The following is a 21,448-nucleotide window of genomic DNA, read 5'->3' on the forward strand; positions in this document are numbered from 1 at the left end:
AACAAAAACTAGGATACAAAATTAACAATTAAGAACAAAATTTCATAAATTTTTTTGTTTTTTGTTTTCGTTTTTGTTTTTTTTACAGATCACTTGTTTTTTTTTGGTCTCGAATATTTTTTAGATTCCAATTGTTTTTTTAAGTAGTTTGATAAATTTTGTAATACTTTCTAAATTTATATAAATTTAGAAGAGAAACAAAATACACAATAGAAAAAGGTACATAAATACAGTTTGTTTTAATTTTTTGTTTTTGCCAGCCTACGAAACATCCTCAAAATAGGGTTTAAACAACATATTTTGAGGAAGCTTTTTTTTATACACAAAACAACAATTATTGAATTATTTTAGGATTTACTTTAATTTTTGTTTCTTTTATTTGTTAAAAAAAAATAGAATATAATAAAATAATAAGATTTATCTTTTATTTATTCTTAAAAGAATTCGAAGAAAGAAAGAAAAAAGAAAATATTTAAATAAAAAAATCATGGACCTTTATTGTTTCCTTTCTTTACATAAATATTTTTGTTTAATTTTTTATTAGAATTATTATTATTAATTTTCTTTGTTAAATCAAATCTTAAGCTTTTTATTCTTCTTTTCTTTTTGTTTGACTTCTTGTAAAAAAAAACTAAAAATTGATTCTCACATCAGAGTGTCCTTCGAAAAAATATAAACAAAAAACAAGTCCGTTTTCTGAAGTCTTGATAATCAAATGAAAAAATCTTTTCTTGTGAACTTAAAATTGTAGTCCTTGTGCAAAACATAAAATGTGTTAAGTATTAGGTGAGAACTTTGTTACCTATAGAACTTTCTTTCTCAAGACTTCAGATGAGTAAGATAAGGATATGTTATGGACTTCAAACTAAATTAGAAACAAAACAAAAAAAAAATAACTCTTGATATTTCGGAGTCTACGGAATGCTCGCATTCTAGAGAAAAATCGATAGTCCCAAGAAAAAGACCAAAAGGTAGACCCGGGAGGTGCATAAAATACTCCACCTGAGCGAATTAAATTTAAGAAAAAAAATGTTTTTTAAAGTAGGTTTCTTTGTTTAAACAAAATACAAAAAATTTTGTTTGTCAAGAGTTGGTGTTTTGAAAAATACACGAAATAAAATTTAAAAAGAAAAGTGAACAAAAATGTCACTTTGAGAGTTCACAAATGAAAACAAAAAATAATAAAATAAAAATAAAAGAAAAAAACCTTTCGATTAATAAAATTTTAATTTAAGAAAAATATTCTTTTTCTTTCCGATCTTTTGATCGACACAGTCGTCATTTTGTTGTCATTGTCTCGTCGTCTTCGTCAACTTTGTCGTCGTCATCATCATCGTTGAGTTCGGTTCATATATATTTTTGTTTTTTTTAAAAAAGTTTTGTTGTTATTGTTGTTGTTGATTTAACAAAAAACATTGGCAATAAAATTTTTTGTAAATGAGAAATTGGTCCATGAGTCGAAATTTGGATTGAACTTTAGAATTTGATTTGATGCTGCATTTGTAGTTGATGCTACTGCTGCTGCTGCTGTTGCTTTTGCTACTGACGATGATGATAATTTCGATGATGATGTGGATGAAGTTTTGGTGGCATTGGTGGAAGTTGGTGTCGATTTTGTTGGTGGTGTGATCGATCTTGGGATGGAATTTTTATTGTTGTTAATTTTTTGTGATGTTGCTGCTATTGACAGAGACACGGATCGTGTTTTCTCACTTGGAGAAATTGTTGATGATGATTGTTGTGGTTGTTGGTGTTGTGTTGCTTTTCCAGCAGCAGTTTTGGTTTTGGGAGAGGAAGGTGGGGCTGCTGGGGGAGGTGTTACCGGCTTTTCTTTGGCAGTTTTAACTGCTGCTCCAGATTGCTGTTGCTGCTGCTGCTTTATTTGAATCACAGTATTTGTATTTGTTGTTGATGATTGTTGGTGTTGTTGTTGTTGTTGCTGCTGATGTTGATTAGTATTACAGGTAGTGCTCTGTGATTTGGTGCGTGTGCGCAAATTGTTGGCTTTCTTCAGCTGCTTATCGCTGCTGGCGTTAGTCACTGGCGCATTCTTCTCTTTTTCTTTATCTTTAAGTTGTTGCTGTTGTTGTAGCTGCTGCTGCATTTGCAGTTGTTGTTTTTCTTTGCGAATCAAGTCGAATGAGCTTATCACATTGTGTTGCGGCTTGCGGCTAGTCCATTCGTCTGAGTATAAACTACTCATATTGGTTGTACCGCTTTGGCTTTGACTGTGGAACAGTTGTCTTTTAGGTGGAGCCACAGATGGAGCTGCTGCTGCTACAACATTATGAGATTGTTGAATTTGCACCTTAGCATGTTTATTATTGTTGTTATTATTGTTGCCGCCTCCATTATTATTATTGTTATTTATGTTATTGTTATTATTATTATTGCTGGCCTTTGTACCACCTTGGTTGGATTTATTATTATTTATATTACTATTTGTATTGTTACTTATATTTAACTTAATACCATCGATATCACCCATAGATTTGTGGCGTTGTCTTTTATTATTACCACGATTGCAATTATTATTGGCATTGCTCTGGTTGTTGTTACCGTTGTTACAATTGTTGTTGTTCTGATTATGGTTATTATTATTATTATTATGAATTTTATTATTATTATTATTGTTGCTCACAGATCCGTTTCCATTATTATTATTTAAGGCAATATTCTCATTGTAAATTCGCACATTACTACTTAAACCATTATTATCCATAATATTATCTTTTTTACAATTATTGTTATTTAAATTATTATTATTATGATGATATTTTGACATCATTAACATTGATGTGGGTGATGTGTTTTTTGAAATAATTATCACACCACCGATGCCACCGCCAACAGTTGGTGGTGATGTGGATGATGTTGTTGTTGTTGATGATGAAGCTTGTAAAACTGATCCTGCAACTCCTGCGTGTGTTGTTGTTGTTGTTTTTGTTGCTATTGATGATGTTATTGCTGATGTGGTTGTTGTTGTTGTTGTTGAATTTGAAGTTGTACTATTATTATTAAAATTATTAATATTATAATTAATTATATTGGTGGGTGGATATTTGCGACGTGTTTCGATACCAGATCGATTGTCATTCACCCATTTTTTGAGTCGCTTCACAAATGGCATTATCATAAAGAATGAATTGGCATTTAGGCCAAGATTAGTTTTTGATATGGCATCGTTTTTATTTATTGGTAACGAATCGATTGGGAACCAATCACAGCATTTGATTTCATTGCGAGTACGCGGTGAGAATTGTGTTTGCAATGGAACATTACGTACAATATATAAGCGTGTATATTGATAATTGATAACAGCCTCAATATAATCATTTGGTACAATAAGCCCCGTTATATCGTAGCCAGTTTCTTCATATACCTAAGAGAAGGAAGACAAACATTTTAAATTAAATATAGAAACAAAACAAACTTTTACTGATTAGAGCAAAAGATTAAAATAGCTGTATTAAAATGGATACTTTGTCAAGTAATATATAGAATAACTTTTATTGCATTTGTGATGTGGGAAATTGATTGTATCCAGGATTTAAAAAAATCTCAGTTGAAGCAAAACCCAAACGTTTCCCTGTGCTGTTTTTTTTTACAAAAAAAAAAGATTTTTCTATAAGATTTGTTCGACTCCTTTTAATCATCTTCTTCTGGAAAACAAAGTTTTGCGTCTAAACTTACATCTATTCAATTAAACATTGAATCAATAATAATTACAGAAAGAACACATATCCCTTCTTGAATTAGGTGAGGTTTTCATCCAGCAACATGTTCTCCCACATCGTAAAATTTAAGTAAGGCCAAGGAGTTTATATGGCTATTGAGTTTACAGCGTACGTTGATTTATAGCTAAGTTAAGCTTACGAGGTGACGTGAAAATGTTAAAGATAGAGTTTTTTTTTTTAAATTCATAATTTAAGGTTTCTACGTTTTTTTCTGTATGTTTTTAAAATGTTCTCATGGTCTACAATTTAGCTATTAAGATTTTCGGAATAATTTACTAAAATCTTCCCTGGTGCTGTTTTATTGGTAATGACTTTAATTTTTATCACATGCAATGGGGCTCAAGCTTACAGCAACAAAGGGTAAACGGCTATAACAAGAAAATCACATATACACTGTCAACTTTATTCTTCTGGTTCGCTGATGATGTATTGGCCATCCAGTTCTAACAAAATACCGTACCTTATAGGTTTGTTCTTAGTTAAAGGTATTAAAGATATCATAATTATAAGTGTTAATTGTAATTACTATTTATCGTCAGAACATACTCCAATAATGTTTTCACTAAGTTAAGCAGAAATAATAGAAACACTAAGCTTGTGTTTAGAGTTGAGAGATAAACATGCAACAAATTGAAAGATTTATAATCAAGTTAAACAATTTATTTATTTATGCAAAATTCTGCTTGAACTATTTAGAACTCAAAAGAAACAAAAAAATAAATATCTTATCGAAGGAAATGGGAAGCTACGAAGATACGGCAGTTTTAATCCACCTCAACAACGAACAAAAAATAATCAGTGACTTTAAAAATGGTTCACTAAGTGGATCCCTGAAAAGTCTGACGAAGAATACTTGCAACGAATATTCTTTATAGAAAGCAGATAAGTTTGTTGATACGAACAAATAATGTGAAATACCTTTTGTCACAATCAAAGAAGAAAGAAGCATAAGTTATTTAATAAAATTCGTCTTCAAAACAAAACTGCAATTTATAATAAATTTGCCTTAAACTAAAATATGTACCACATCATTGGCAAATTACAAACAATATAAGTCACCAACAAAAGTAAAATCTTACGACCATTATTAATTCTGAAATGATAACGTTTGGCATTTAAGACTTGAATACAAACTGACTGTCAGTACCACGCAATAGTGACATCCTACTTTACGAACCGACTCTTTTAACACGTAACAAAAGAAAATTCAAACCGGTGTACCACAAGGAAATGTCCTAGGACCAACCTCATTCCTCATTCGTTTTTATAGACAAAGAATTTCAGTGGACATCAACAAAGCCTCATGAGCTGATGTTCTAAAAACTGTGGGCGAGTTTTAAAACTATTTACTTTCCCAACTTAATTATAAATATTAAGAAAGAAAAATGATTTATCAATCTTTCATAGATAAGTCATACGAATCTTCCGAAGGTGACTCAAATTTCAATAGGCGTCATTGACAAAATTATAAAACTTTCATGTCCAGAATCAAGAAAATACCAGGGACAAATTCTTAAAAGTAAAGAAAAATAGTTAAACGTAGATTGCGAAAAACAAGCAAAAAATCATTCGGATGATTGAAAGCTTTAAAAAAAATCAGCTGCCATTTCTTCAAAAAAATGTATATGTAGCGATTAATGGAACAAAACCAAAAATCAGTTTCAAACTAAATATCGATTTATTGCATAATCACTTCAAGTTACTTTTGAACCCAGAGAGTCATACGCTTCCTATCCAATACGCTAAACCTTCGTACTCGAATGATATATTGGATAGTGTCATAACTCATGACGAAGTTAAAACCGTAATAGTAAAATTGAAGGACGGAAAAGCTTCAAGACCTGATGGTATACCACTGGAATTCTTTAAATATGGAACAAAAATAATAACTTTAAATTTAACATCGGCTTTCAGTAAAGTTTACTGGAATACTAGCAGAACAGTTAAAAATTCCTTAATTTTTCCCATACATAAGAAAGGCAACATTCATGATCCATTCAACAACCGTGGGATATCCTTCCTCAACGCGACCTACAAGATATTCGCAACAATATTAAATAACCGATTGACCCGTTGGATTCATGATAATAAGTTGTTTGGGGAATTTAATGCAGGTTTTAGAAGTGGCTACTCCACTATCGACAATATTTTTGTACTGTAGATACCGGCAACCTCTATTAAACAAAAAAAAAAAGAAGCTCTACGTATTTTTTGTCGATTTCAAGGCAGCTTTTAATACCGTTGAACGCCGATCACTATTCTTCAACCTTTACAATTATGGGCTTATACTAGATAACATCTATGACGAAAATAAGGCAGCTCTCCGCCGAAAAGTCGGAGAGCTTCGAATCGAATATGGGAGTCAAGCAAGGATGCAATTTAAGCCCAAATCTTTTTGCTTTGTTCATAGAGGACCTGATCGAATTTTTCCTGGTGGAGTGGAAATATCGAGGACACTCATCAAGGCCTTGCCTTTTGCAGATGACGTCAAACTGTTTTCTTACTCGCCCGAAACCCTACAGTTGATGATTAACCGACCAAATGTGTATTGCCGGTTATGGAAAAGTCAATTTGAGCAAATTCAAGGTGATGATATTCTGGAATGGTGCTGGTAGAACAGCCAGAAATGCGAATTCGCACTCTGACTGAGAACCTATCGATGTTGTTAAAACCTACAGATATATAGGATTTACCATAACAAGCAATCTTTATATGGAAACACACCTAAAAGAGAAGCTGAATAATTAATCTAAAAGTGCAATATCCGCAACATGGAAGAAATGCTTCTCAAACCAGTCAATATCACATAGTGTTAAATATAAGGTCTTTGTTGCAGTGGCGGAATCTATTATGATGTATGCAGCAAAGCTATGGGAATGGGACAAGTTTGAAACGGTGGAAAAACTTTAGAGGTTCGATGCTTTCGAGACAGGACTATCACCGCTCTTCATCGCAAATATTAAATGTCATATTGATTATATCAAAAAAGTTTTTTATATGCCAGATGAAAGACTCCCAAAAAATCTGGCATTGAGAAGAAAAATCTGTGATATAAGAAGCTAAAAGACCATGCTGCCTACTGTAGAACGGACTTTCGAATAGTTATTAAAATGGTAAATACTGCTATGACAACCTCCGGAATCTAATTGCAAATTTAGTTCAAAAACTGAAAGTCGACGCTATTAATGAAGCTACATCCTCGGTGCATAGATCAACGTACAACCATCTAAATCACAATTCATGCGAACGTAACTAGTTTCGAAACGAGAACAAACAGGAGCTCATATCGGCAATTTTCAAAATGTGAGGAAAAATTATAAGTCTTAATTATATACCACATCGGAAGGATCTGCCTATCTACTGCAGCCTTCGTAACTTAAAAGTAAGAGAAGATGTTATACATTTCATAGGAAAGTGACAATTTTATGTGAAATACGCAGAATCACCAGAAGAAATAGTCGCCCTCCTAAACTGTGAAGGAAACGTAAATCAATTATTTAATTATTTTCAAACTGCAATGTCTTACCGCGTCAAATTATAAGCGAATCCTTTTAAAACAGTAATTTATTTAATTTAATATTCTAAATGCTAATTCAAACAAAAAAACTTCAATTAGATAAACATTGTTAATTTTTAAACAGAAGTCAATCATAGCCAAACCTTAACGATTTTACTAAATTATTTTTGTAAACAATGTACACACATATGTATAGAAACGAATGCTAATAAATCGAATTATCTATCTATCTATTGTAGATATGTCCTGACTAAACGTTGATTTTATTGCGGTAAGACTCTCACACTACTTAGTTTTGTTCAGGATTCTACATTACCTATTTTTTAATTTAAAAATACAAGGTGTCTCAAAAATAAGTTCACATTTGCTTATCTTATTACGCGAAAGCAACTATTCTGAGGGGCGCGGGGGTATGTCAGTCGGTAGTCTTGGGAATTTAGTCGCTATGGAGCGTTTCTTTGGTGCGGACCGTGCGTTGTGCGTACATGAGTTTTACAAAAACGGCAATTCGGCGACTGTAGCGCGTAGAAAATTCTGCAGTATTCGACATATTCGTCACTTATGTAAATGATGCGCCTAGCACTCGACTCATTGCAAAATGGGTTGAGAAGTTTGAAGAGACTGGGTCAACTCTGGAGAAACCGAAATCTGGGCGGCCAATAACATCAAGAACAGCCGAAAACGTGGACAGTGTTACTCAGTCTATTCGAGATGATCCAAACCTCTCGACTCGGAAGCGTGCTGTTGCTTTAAATGTGCACAGATCTTCATTGTGCCGCAATTTACACAAAGATTTAAAGCTGCACCCGTACAAAATTCAGTTAGTGCTGTTGCTTTAAATGTGCACAGATTTTCATTATGCCGCATTTTACACAGAGATTTAAAGCTGCACCCGTACAAAATTCAGTTAGTGCAAGAACTGAAGCCTCAAAATGCTGGTCAGAGGCTTGCCTTTGTTAATCAGATGATTGAGCGCTTTCCAACGTTCACCAACAATTTGTTTTCCGATGAATCCTATTTTCACCTGAATGGGCATGTAAACAAGCAAAATTGACGTTACTGGAGTGCAACCAACCCAAAACAAAAACATCAGAAACCGCTGCATTTACCCAGTCACCGTATGGGCAGCGATGTTGGCGCGAGGAATTGTCGGCCCTTACTTTTTTGAAGATGGAAGGGGACGCACACTCACAGTGAATTCAGAACGTTATGTGGAGATGTTAGACGAGTTTTTCGTACCCCAACTGCAAAAATTTCCTGGTTACAACCAAAGAACATGGTTCCAGCAGAATGGAGCAATTTCACACACGTCCAACAGATCTCTGCCTCGAGTTCGAGAAATTTTTCCGAACAAATTAATCTCCAGGCGAGGTTACATAAATTGGCCTCCACGGAGTCCTGATTTAACGCCTATGGATTTTTTCCTGTGGGGTTATGTCAAATCAAAAGTTTACGCTAATAAACCGACAATTCCCTGGCACAATTAAAAGAAAAAATTCCGTCATGAAATGGCAGCAATCACGGAGACTACCTCCCGAGCTGCCATAGGCAATTTTAGTTCCCGACTAAATGAATGCCGAGAGCGCAACGGTTTACATTTGGACGATGTTATTTTAAAAAAATAAATTCCCAAACAGTGTACTTCAATATAAAATAAACATTTTTTCAATAAAGCTAAGACTTTTCTTTTAAAAAAAAGATTTAAATGTGAACTTTCTTTTGAGACACCTTGTATAAAAAATAATCCATTTCTGTATGTAATTGATTACAGTTTAATTAAACTATTTTTATCGTGGAATTTTCGTTTTTGAATTGTTTCAGTTTAACAATAAACCCTCCACATTTACTCTTGTCAGTCAGAAATCTTACTTGTTATTTAATCAACTGGTTAATTTCTCTTCATCTTAAACACTTTTATAATAATGCACTTAAAACAATTTTTCTGAACAAAGTTTCTAAATCAAATCCACATCTGATATAACAAGAAATGTTAAATCAGTAATTAAGCTTTACTTTTACCGAACGTCGCGAAAACTACGGAGAACTAGAAGCTTTTTAAAATGCTGCTGGAAATGGGTTACAAAAAAGGTATTGGCACCTTTTTCAAAGGCTATTTGGTTTGATTTGAAATCCTGTTTTATGTAACACCTGTTGATAATTCTCACTTTGAGGTGAATCTATTTTATTTATTTAAGGATATTACTTGCTTATCGAATAAGTTTGATGCAATGAATTCAGGACTTTTGATTAAATTTAAATCAAATAAAAAAATATTTACCTCTCTTGTGGCACAATGTACTGGATCTTCGGTTTCATTAACTTTCCCTTTAGGAAAGCCCCATGAGCTCTTTGCCCAATAGGATTGCACAAGTAACACATAACTGAGATCTTCCGATATCAAAATAGCTCCATAAGTAGGAACAGATAGTTTATAATTTTTCCAGTCTTCTAAAATTTTATCGATTGTTGACAAATGTTTTCGAAGAAATGGAATATGCTATAAACAAAATAAAAAGAAAACCCAAATAAAATTTCAAATATATAATTTATTTGTTTTATTTTTTTACCTGAAATAATTGCATAGCAAACTGCTTAATGCCGCACGGCAGCAGTTTCTTCTCTTCAATTGCACAAAAGAAATCCAAATAGAACCAGTGTGCCAATTCGATTTGAAAGCATATCCGGATTAGATCGGTGCGTTCATCATCAGGCACATTAATGATGAAACGACTGGCTAAATCGTCAAGTATATCGGACGGAATTGCATTGTTCTTCGATAATGATGATGAATTTGATGTTGTTGATGATGATGATGATTGTGCTGCTGCTACTACTGCTGATGTTGTTGTTGTAGATGTTGATGGGACAACTGATAAAACTGCTCCTGCCACTGCTACCGCTGAAACTATTGTTTATTATTTTAAATATTTTTCTTTTGTGTTCAATGTTTTGTCTTAAGCTAAGTTATGGTAAAATAAATTTGATTGTTTTGAAAAAGCAACATCGATGCACTTAAAAGACTGGGATAATAAAGTTTTTGGCAATTAGGACAGTCTCTTGGATCTCAACAATCCCAAATGTTTTTGCCAAACATATAAAAAATTAGTTCCAGAAATTGTTGTTTTTGTCTCGTAAGAGAATAAGAAATTCCTCACAGCAAAAATACTTAGTGCAAGAATAAAAGACATATTGATGTGATCCTACTTCAACCACGTTTCTTCAAATTTGTTTGAAAACATACACAAATCCTAAGAATTTTCAGGAAAAACTGTCACTTAAAAAAATATGAAGTTTGAATGAAAGTAATTTGTTGTTTTGTAGGAGAAGACACTTTGTTAAGAAAATCGAACAAATGTCTACTCTTGCCTGAAATTCATATAGAACCATATTTATTTTCAGAGTCCCAAAAATAAATAAAGCTTTTGGAAAGTTGTCTAAATTATTCAAGCCAATCAATGGATGCTTTATCCAGCCTTAAAAAATATAATTTTAAGTTCAAATTTGGTTACTGTTATTGTATAACTAAGCTGAAAGTGATTTTTCTTTTACGTGTGTTCCTGTATTTTTCGTACATAGACGATTTTTGTTTGATTGTGCTGTGGGTTGTATTTAATTTATAAATTTGAACTGTATCTTGTTAATCATAGTTTGTAAATCAATATTGTAAAAAAGAATCCATACGTTAAACTCTTAATCATGGATATTGCTTATCAGCATGTTTTGATTGATAAGCGCTTTACAACTTACGTCGTGAAAGTCAGAACTTAAAATTGTCTCATTGCCCCTTATACAGGGTGTAGCACAAGTAACGTTATAATTTATTGAATAATTAAATAAGGTCTTAGGTCCAAATAATGAATTAATGAGACAATAAAATAATGTTAATCTTAAGAATAACTTTTTTAAGGCTCTTCAACGTGAACTTGTTCAATTATGAGTGCATTAATTGAAAACTTTGATTATTCAGGGTGGCTTATATTAAGCTCCCTTAATACGTATCAAAAACGTACTATACCAATTTGTCTAGCGTTTATTCAGCATTTAAAAGAAGTGAGCGTTTAAAACATATTTTTAATTAAAACGTCATAAAAACCCTAATCGATTTTTGTATTTATTTATTTTGTTACATATGTATGTATGTATATTTCATCAAGTAGAGTACACAGTTCTTATAGAAAACTTATTACAAAATTACAAATAATAATAATAAACTATAACAATACAAATTATAAATCTCCATAGCTCAAAAAAACATTGAATGTGACTTAAAAATATCTCTACTAGAACATTGGAAAAAATCTACATTTTCATTTTTACACACTGAGTTTGCCTGTCTTAAACAACGGGAAATTGGCTCATGTAGGTCTGTGTTGAGGAACACGGAAGGTATCAAACACTCTTAAAGTATACCCTGGACAATTAAAACAAATTTTACTTAGCAAAAATGGACAATCAATTTTAGAATTTATTAAGTCTCTAATAAACATTGCATTATAATATTTTTGTCGAATTTCAAGACTTTGTAGTCCGAAAAGCAAACATCGGGCATCATATGAAGGACGAGGAATATTTCAACGTAATAGATAAAACATGTATCTATAAATGCATTTTTAAATTCTTTCTAGTCTATTTGAGGGAATGGAATAAAAAGGATTCCACACTATACAACCATATTCCAAAATAGTCCTCACGTATGAGAAATACAGAATCTTAAGAGTGAAGGGATCCTTAAATTCCTTCGAATTTCTTCTAACAAATCCTAACATAGAACTTGATTTGGCTACTAGATAGTCTATGTGACTATTAAAATTGAACCTAATGTCAAATATTACACCTAGATCCTTCTTTTCTTTAATTTTATCAAAATTCGTATTTCCTAAATATTATTCAAAACATATAGGTGATGAACGACTTCCAAAACTTTACAAAAACGGCCAATGCAACTTCTACGACCAATCATGTGATCACCTAAGGTCGGTCAGAAGCCCTAACAAAAAAAAAAGTCCTGACAGAACAAAGGAATGGGAGGTATGTATCTGGAGGCTGAACATTTACTTTACACTGTTGAATAGGGACTCATCTTTGTATGGTGCGAAATTATGAATACAGTGTCGAGCATAAGTCATGGTACGCAAAGTGCTCTTATTAAAAGCTTTGAAAGAAAAGAAAACTTAAGAACTTAATTTTCAGGCCTCAAGTTTTTTTTTATTATGAGCAAACCGTATTGTTTGTTTTACTAATAGAAACATTTTAAAAAGAAATTACAGGTCAGGAAAGAATCAACAATAATTGAGTGCCAAATTATAATGCAGAAATTAATAAAATAGTTGAAGGCCCCTAAAAATCGAGAGATTTTTGTTGCGATATAGAGATGAGTTTAAATAAAACAGTTTCTCCGTGTACAGTGTACTGATTTGGATTCAAGTCTTGCACACCTTGTAAAAAGCCGTTCGTAAGTGCATCAAATAAAAAGAAAGACTGAACTTTGCAAACGTGTACAAAAATAAATCAAATTAATTTTGGGACAACGTAATATTCTCCAAAGGATCGAAATTTAACATTTTTTGCTAAGATGCGCGCATTAGAGTGTGGAGAAAGCAAGGCGAAGCCTTCAATCCTAAAAACACAATAAAAACTGTGAAACACGGTGGTGGAGGTGTAATGGTATGGGTATGGATGTATGTCCAGTGGTGTCGGGAATTTGAAAATCATTGAAGGTGACACGCACCAAGGTTATATTGGCTGTCCAATATGGAAACGGACACACTTAGGCCAGTTTAATGGCCTATTGTCACATTAATTTTATGTTAACGTTCAATTCAATTAAATCTTAAATATCAAAGCACAGGAAAAATGTTTTAGCCAGTTTTATTATTTTATACTCCATAAATGCTATAATTGAATAGTAAAAGAGTATTTGCATTTGGTCTACCTAGTGCATACAATTGAGATATACGAAGTACAAGGTTGAAAAGCTTAGTACAAAAGCACCATTTTAGATTATGGTCACAGATCTACCTCTTTTTCAAAAATGATTTACGTTTTAGTTTATTCGTCTTTCACAGAACGTTCGTACGGTATTTATGATTAGTCCTTCTTTATACCCTTAGCGGACAATATAAAAGCAAAGTTTTTTTTTCTAATTTTTAGTAGCTTATGTAAATTTAACTCTAACGTTTCTATTTTTTTAATACCTAATCATTTGCGTAAGTCTTGTTTTTCTCGGTAGATTAGGTGCCACATAACGGTTTATCCATTTTGAGGGTTTAAAAGTATAGAACTGGAATTCTACATCTATCAAAATAAGTTATTAAACCCATTTTTTCAGTTGAAAGTCTCACATTTACGAAAATTGATCGCTTAACTATAGCAGAATGCAAACAAATTGTTAAAACCTACAACCTACAATTCTGGCACAGCCACACATCGTTCTTTAAGAGGAGATTATAAGTTTTACATAATTGTTAGCTAGGCAAGCAATTGGCAAAATTGTAAGACTGAATTTGTAACAAATATTGTAAGGCCTGTGCGTGTGCATCATCGTTTCACTCATACCACTGAAAATATCTCTACTTTAAGTGAAAGTGCTGCCGAAGACCCAAATGTGTCGATTCCCCGTTGTTCTCAAGAATTAGAACTGTCTTACAGCATATTATGGCGTATTTTGCATTTGAAACTACACCTACATCCATATAAGGTCCAGCTCACACAACAACTGAAGCCAGCTGACTGTTTACAACATCGTAAATACGTTGAATGGTTGATTCAATAACAGGCAGTGGACAGCAATTTTTGGAACAAAATTGTCTTCAAGGACGAAACCCTTTTCTCACTCATTGGGTATGTAAATAAACAAAATTGTTGTATTTGGGATTCTGAGAATACTCAAGTAATTAAAGAGAGGCCATAACATCTACAAAAAGTCACTGTTTGTTGACCGTAGGTGTGATTCGACGTAAATTCTTCGAAAACTACGTTGGAACGACTGTGATAACATCACCGTCAAATCGGAACGTTTTTGCCTGCTATTAAAGAATACGACATGGAGAATATGTGCTTTCAACAAAACGGTGTCACATGCCCCACAACTCGAGCGACCAAGATCATGCGATTCGACACCGCTAAACTTTGTGGGGCTACGCGAAACACGGCCTTTTATGCAGATACCTTTAACTCTTGAGCACTTAAAAACCAACATTCGTGAGGTTATGACTGAAATACCGCCCAATATGTGACACAAAAAGTATCCGAAAAAAGAATCAATGCTTGCAACAATTCACTTGGTGGTCTTTTAAACGATGTAGTGTTTCACTCTTAATGTCAACGTTCAAAATGTATAATAAAAGAGAAATATCATGAAAAAAATTATTTTCATGGGTTTTGTTTACGTTTACTTTTGAAACTCTTAGTTAAAAAATTCATACATATAACTTTTAATCATGCTTGTAGATAATCAATTGATTATGGTTGATAAGACATAGAGAAAGCACTTATTATTTACTCACTAGCCTTACCTATAAAGGGTGGCGCATAACTAAAATAAGGTAATTTGTGTTGTGGTTTGAAAACTTTTGTTTAACAATCGAACAACGCGTCAAAGTTAAATAAAACTTTCTATGATGATTCATACTTAGCAGCAACTTGACGCTCATAATAAGCAATGTTTATGGTGGTAATAATCGACCACGACCATAAGCTAGCAATTGAAAAAGTTGTCATGAAAATTGATGACAGTGGAAACTTTATTGATGATGTCGTTAGGCCTGTGGATCAGCTACTGAAGTATTATTGTTTCTGATGATCAGAGTTTTTTGGGATATGGGCTTGGGTTTGTAGTAATAAAACACGACGTAGACCTCTTTTTTTTTCTGGCGCTGCAATTGAAGATCATGATGACGATATGAAGTTCCAACAAGACAGTGGAAAAAGTCACAGAACTCAACCAATTTTAGCTTCATTGCATGCGAAATTTGATGGTCCAATAATTTCATGATTTGACGACTTCAATTATCTCTTAAGGTTCGCGGGATCTTACGTCTTTAGATTTGTCTATTTGCTACACGAAAGGCCGCCGTGTTTACTCTAATAATTTTCGACGCATTCAAAACCAGCATTACTCTTTTTAAGTAGGGATACCGGCCGAAATTTTCAAAAAGAAAATTGTTTAAAAATCACATAATATGAATTTTCCCAAAGTGAAAATGGTATAATTAAGTTATTATTATTATTAATTTTATTAAATGGTAAATAAATTACTAATTAAATAAATATTTAAACTAGAAATTAGCTGCCAGGGATATCTACTAGGGAAGTTAAGTTTTCTATTGTAAAAGATAAGAGATATGTACATAGGTAGTTATTATTGTTATTATTATTTTTTTTTTTATAGTTTACAATTTTTAAATTCGTTATTTTATTGTATATATTTGGTGGTCAAAATTTGTGATACAGTCAGAGCTTGATGTATAGCTTTAGATTTTTTTAAAGATATGTTGCTTTGATAGATTGCTCTGTCCCCGTTTGGATTTAGATTTTTGTATGAGTGGTTGTAGTTTGTCGAAGATTCTTTTTCTTTTTAACTTTCAGTTTTCTAGAAGTAAATTGATAGTATATTTTTTGCTTTTAATGGTTCTTTTTTCGCTGATTTGGCTTCTGCTTCGTTGAATTTGATTCTAACGTGGTCGGAAATGCAGATGATTTTTAAAGCTTCGGGATTTGGGATGAGATGGTGTCTTATTGTTTCTACTATTTCAATCGAGTTCGAAATGTTTTCTATAGCCTTTATAGTTGAAAGGGTATCCGAAAATATGACCCTTTTTCTTTTCTGGAAGTGTGTTATCGCTTGGTAACGCTTCGGCAGTAAAAGTGGATGTGTGAGCAGGTATTAGCCCTTTGGAGAGAACGGAACCGTTGGCTCCAATAACAGCAAACGAGGTGTATGTTTCCCCTTTGGATGCGTCTGTCCATCCAAGAGATTTGTGTTTTTGTTGTGTTTTTTACATATATGAAACAATTCGGATTTTGAACATGAAATAATCGAGCCCGAGTAATAACACCATTGAAGAATAGCATTTATATTAGAAGTAAACATATTTCCCAATTCGTGTAGGTCTTTAATTTTAGAAAAAATGATTAAATCGTCGGCATAGAGTGAGTGTTCGAGTGCCTATTATATTGCTTACTTCATTAAAAGCTAGTGGAGATCCTTGGGGGATGTCCTTCTCAAATTGGTGTGGATTTCAGTAGATGTTGCAATATTTTTTTCGCAAATTCCTATTAGAAAGATATGATTGTATGTATTTGCATGTTTTTGTTCCGATTTTCACATTACATTAAAAAAGTATGCTTCATTTAGTTTAACTTTTGAAACTTAAATATTATTGATCAAAATTTAATTTTTTTTAATTTGTTTAATTGTTTACGTACTTAAACTTTTAAAATTTTAGAATGTGTATAATGAAGAGACATCAAGAAGTAAAGCCCAGTTTTATTTTTAAAGAAACATAAATAATTTCCTGGTTTTTCAAAATGCTTCCATTACTACAACAATTTATCCAACGCTCCTACTTTTAACCTTCCGATGGCAAGTGGGGTCGCCCATCACCCCACTACTTTTTATAAAACCTCAAAAGAATACTTTTCTCAGTTACTTTTAATGTAAATACTTAATCTTTAATAAATTATAATAATTGATCTTTAGTTTCATTACTGTTTTTTTATAAAAGGTGATGGGACGATGAACAACAGCAGATGTAATTCACTAAGGCAAAAAAGCCTTGCCTTCGGAAGGTTAAAGCAACAATGACCTTTTTGACCTTTCCTTTTCTAAAAGGACTGTTGTGATTCGAAGGATTGCTATGGTCCAAAGAAATATTTAAGACCACATCGAAACTAACACCAATTAACTTTCTAGTTGGTAAAGTATAGACGGTCCTTGAAAATAATTTGACTACAGCTTCACTTTTCAAAAGTCACCTTTGTTCACACGAACCCTAAAAATGCAAGTCGATTACATATTGAGAGTTATGAAAATGAGCAATAATAGGCTTCCGAAGATAGTAGCGCTTTAAGTAATACGAACCAAAACAACTTGGTGTGCTGATTGGATAAATTTGGCAAGAGAATGTGGAATGGAATTTAACCTTTTGTCTAATAACCATGATGAAGCTTCTTTATACCAGCATATTTCAGCAGTGGACATAAAACAACGAGAGAAATACTTAAATGACGCCACAGGCAGCTCTACTGTCAATTAAACCACAACTTGGAAGAGATTAATTATTTTAGGGACGATAATATCATTGCCGAAATTTCAATGATGGTTAAATTGAGAGGTGAAGCTGAATTTTATACCTCATAGAGATGACTTACCAATTATATGCTCATTGTGCTATTTAAAGGTAAAGGAGGATGTTTTTCACTTTGTTTGAAGATGTCTAGTAAAAAAATAAGAAGGAATGCTTTTGGTAGCGAAATACGGACGCAAAATCAAGTTATTCTCTTGCTTAAAAATATGGAAGTTAAATTATTTTTCAATTCTGCAGCCTAGCTCTTCTCTTTAGAAGTAGAATTATAAATGAAAGTTTTTAAATATATTATTGAGCTATGTTATCTTTTTTATGATTTGTCAACTAGGCAGACGGCAGTAAAGCCATGCTTTTTGTTTGTGAACTTTATACAAAATTTTAATTAACGTTATCAAAATAAAAACCAATCTAATCTAAGAATCTAATATAACTTTTCAAAAGTTTAAAGCAAATGTTTAAAAAGTAAAGGGTTTTTTCAATAAAGGCGGGTAGATGTTGAAAATGTCAATCGTGGCGTTTATTGCATGGCACGTAGCGCCTTCCTACTGGAACCACATGTCATCTAGGTCCATATGGTTCCATTTAGAAGAAATTAAGTATCATCGCTCGCTGTTGACGGTGACCATCTCACTAACGTCGTTTTGAAAAAAGTACGCACCACAGTGGTGCGAGACCAAAAAAAAGATATGTAGCGCTCGCAGTTGAAGGTGACCGCCTCACTAACGTCGTTTTGAAAAAAATATGCACCAAAATGGTAACTTTTTGAGGATAAATTATCACCAGGTGTACCTCGCGTGGGTTGGTGTCGTCCCATATACAGAAATGTTGCTTGTTTTAACAGCCATTCATTCAAAAATGAGCCTCGTCACTAAAGATGATTTTTCAGCCGAGATTGAGGTCCTCTTCCGATCGATTTTAAGCCCAGTCAGCGAAAAAACGACGTTATCTATGGTCATGAACTCAGAGCTCCTTGCTCAGTTGGATCTTGTACGGGTGTAGGCATAAGTTATGAAGCAAGGCCGAGTTCTTGTGCAGGGCGAGGAATAGACTGCCTCGGGTTCTGCTGTACACTTTTACTGATCGCGGCTATGTTCTCGGGTTCTGCTGTACACTTTTACGGATCGCGGCTATGTTCTCGGCCGATCTTGTGTTCCTTGAACAAACAGACGTTGGCTGATTGTTTACTGAACCGGTCGTCTCAAATTTGGCTACCAAACGTTGAAGAGTCGACTATGAAGGACCACCACATCTACCGTAAAATTGGCTCAACGTTTGCATTAACGAACATTCATTTGTGATAACAAAGTTTTATCATTCTTATGTCCTGTCTAATCGTGTTGCTTTCCATGATAATTTGGCATAAACAACTAATAACAAACAAAAGATTTGACAGATCCCCTTTACATACAGAGTATTCAGTCAAAAATTCAATTATGTGCCATCGAATATCCAAAAATACAACAGATGATCTTAAGAAATAAATATGGAAAAATATTTGTGTTAAAAAAATTAACAACACGTGTTGAATAAGCACTTTTTAAGACAAGGAGAGCAGAACAACTATCAAAATTATGGCTTCCCTCTCCTGAAGGAAATTTGTACTAATGAAAATTTGGTTAATGCTGCATTTGCCCAGTTTGTCCCTTCCATATTTTTGCTTTCGGAGCTCTCTACCGAAAATATAAGCTGTATGGAGTTAAGGTATATACCTGCCCTGGGGGCTGATAACTAAGATTTTAATAAATGTAATGGAAGATCAAGCTTATTTAAAGGCACCAAACACTGCTAACCATTTAAGAGATATTGTCTTACAAACGTGAGATGTGACCATGTTTCCAAATCATAATTTAAATATTAATAAATATAAAGGTTAAAAAACAATCAAAAAATTTTAAGTGTTACTTCATCAATAATGAATCATAGCGTTACTTCTGCGACACCCTGTAATAGGTAAAAATGAAATAGGTATAGGAACTTAGTTAAACATTTCTTAATTCTTGGAGTATTTAGTTTTTTTTTTAAAGTTATGTTATTTTTAAATATAAACATTAACAATAACAAAATTATTGTTTTTGAAAAATAAAATTACCTGACGCTGATGATGTTGCTGACGAGCTTGGAGCAGCTGAAGATTTATGTTTTTGTGGCATAAGACTGTTACTGTTGTTTTTGTTAGCATTGCTCTTGCTGACTCCAGCAGCAGGTGCAGGTGCAGTAGCGGCGTTTGCAACAGCAGACGCTGCCAGCGACGACAGCGTCGAAGAGGTAAATGAGAATATATGACTGCTCTTTCCATTGCACGTTGCTGGAGTACCATATCCTCCACCCGCGGTTATTGTTTTCGGTGTAAAACCATTCATTCGAGCGACCGAATTTATCGCTATTTCCATCATTTTCGAAAACTTCTCTTAAAAACTATTTTAACTTAACTTTTAGATACTGCACAGAGTTTTTACAAAAAAAAATAATAATTAATAGAATTAAATAAAATTTTTAAAAAAAGGAAACAGAAAATTGATTTCAAAAATGCAGAGTGCTACTCCCTTGGGGATTTTTAATTCTTGTTCTTTTCTTATTTTTCAAAAATGTTTTTTTTTTCTTTTATTTTTATAATCTAACGTTTTTTGAAGAATCTTTTTGGGATTCCGTCGTCGTCTTCGTCGTTGTGGGTAAAGTTGTTTTTGTTGTTGTGGTTTTTGGTGCTTTGGGAAAATTGAGAAAAACTTTCAAAAACATTTGTTTTTCTGAGGATTTTCACTGCGTTTTCCAAGTTCCTCTTTGCGTTCTCTTTTTTTTATTGGTTCTTTTTTGACACTTTTTCACACTGAGGAAATGGCTGTTGTTGTTGTTCTTGTGTTTTATCACGTCGTTCACTGGGTGGCGCTGCTGTAGCTGCTTTTTCTTTCTTTCTGTTTTCTGCTGGTCAACTTTTTATTTTTCTTCTTGACGAAAGCAATTCCAATAGCAAAATAGAAAAAAAATATATTTAACTATTTTTATTTTGGAAAATGAAGACAAATTTCCACAAGAATTTATGAAAAGATGAGAAAAAAGCAAAAATAATTTTATTTCTGGGGTCAGCAGCAAAATGAGGATCAGAAAAATATTTTTTTTTCTTTTAGAGAACGAGAAGAACAACGAACACAGAGTGTAGACAGACAATAGAAAAAAAGAAATGATTTTTTCTTCGTTTCAACTTTCAAGAAAATTTTTGGATGGGAATTTTTTGTTTTACTTTTGTTGCTTTTTTGGAGGTTTTGCACTTTATTAAAATGTAATTTACACTTAAACTAGAGAATATTTGTTATTAATTTTTACATTTGGAGAACTTTAATAATGCGAACTGGTAAATTTTAAAATTATGGAAAAATTCTTCTCCGTCGCAGGTTTTCTTCGCTTCGCACACACTTTTTCTTCTTCCATGAAAAATATTTTTCAACGAATATGGCTGGCTGAATCTTTTTTTCTTGTTGTGTTGCGCAAACGAGGCTCGAATGGGGAATGAGGTTGTGGCGAGTGTCGTTGTTAATTGACAGGGTTGTTAAAGCAAATGATTAAGGTTCCTTTCACACGATGAAAATGATCTTGTGACTTGTAGTTTCTTTCAAGTAAGAAGTTTCTAATAAATCTTTCATAGCCGAATTTATAAAAACACACAGTTTAGCTTTCCATTAGCACAGCACGAATTTTGACTAACGGTTTTTATTGTAATAAGTGCAGATAAATAATAATAATAACAATTTTAGAGGGAGGAAACATTTACTTCTTTTTTAAATTAATTCTTGAAGTCCACTTTTTTGCATGCAAAACACACAAAAATGGTTGATTTTGACATTTTTTTCATGCATTTTGTTCAATATTGCCATAATTGTTTTTTTTGTTGGGGA

The 21,448-nt window shown here is 32.9% G+C and overlaps 1 protein-coding gene across 7 annotated transcripts; it reads right to left on the bottom strand.

The window, feature by feature from the left end:
- Positions 1 to 632: 632 nt before the first annotated feature.
- LOC129940305 (putative uncharacterized protein DDB_G0286901) lies at positions 633 to 21,001 on the bottom strand. 7 transcript variants are annotated; one of them, XM_056048600.1, is made up of 5 exons: positions 20,797 to 21,001; positions 19,651 to 20,000; positions 9,822 to 10,159; positions 9,533 to 9,751; positions 633 to 3,382 (listed from the first exon to the last, which is right to left on the bottom strand). In XM_056048600.1, the coding sequence occupies exons 2-5, from the start codon at positions 19,952 to 19,954 to the stop codon at positions 1,403 to 1,405; spliced, it is 2,841 nt and encodes a 946-aa protein (XP_055904575.1). In that variant the 5' UTR covers positions 19,955 to 20,000; positions 20,797 to 21,001; the 3' UTR covers positions 633 to 1,402. The 7 variants fall into 7 exon arrangements, with proteins under 7 accessions (XP_055904575.1, XP_055904574.1, XP_055904573.1 ...); XM_056048599.1 differs by having other exon boundaries at positions 19,651 to 20,500; XM_056048598.1 differs by having other exon boundaries at positions 19,651 to 20,503.
- Positions 21,002 to 21,448: the final 447 nt, after the last annotated feature.

The sequence above is a fragment of the Eupeodes corollae genome, chromosome 1 (assembly GCF_945859685.1).
Source record: "Eupeodes corollae chromosome 1, idEupCoro1.1, whole genome shotgun sequence".
Lineage (NCBI taxonomy): Eukaryota > Metazoa > Arthropoda > Insecta > Diptera > Syrphidae > Eupeodes > Eupeodes corollae.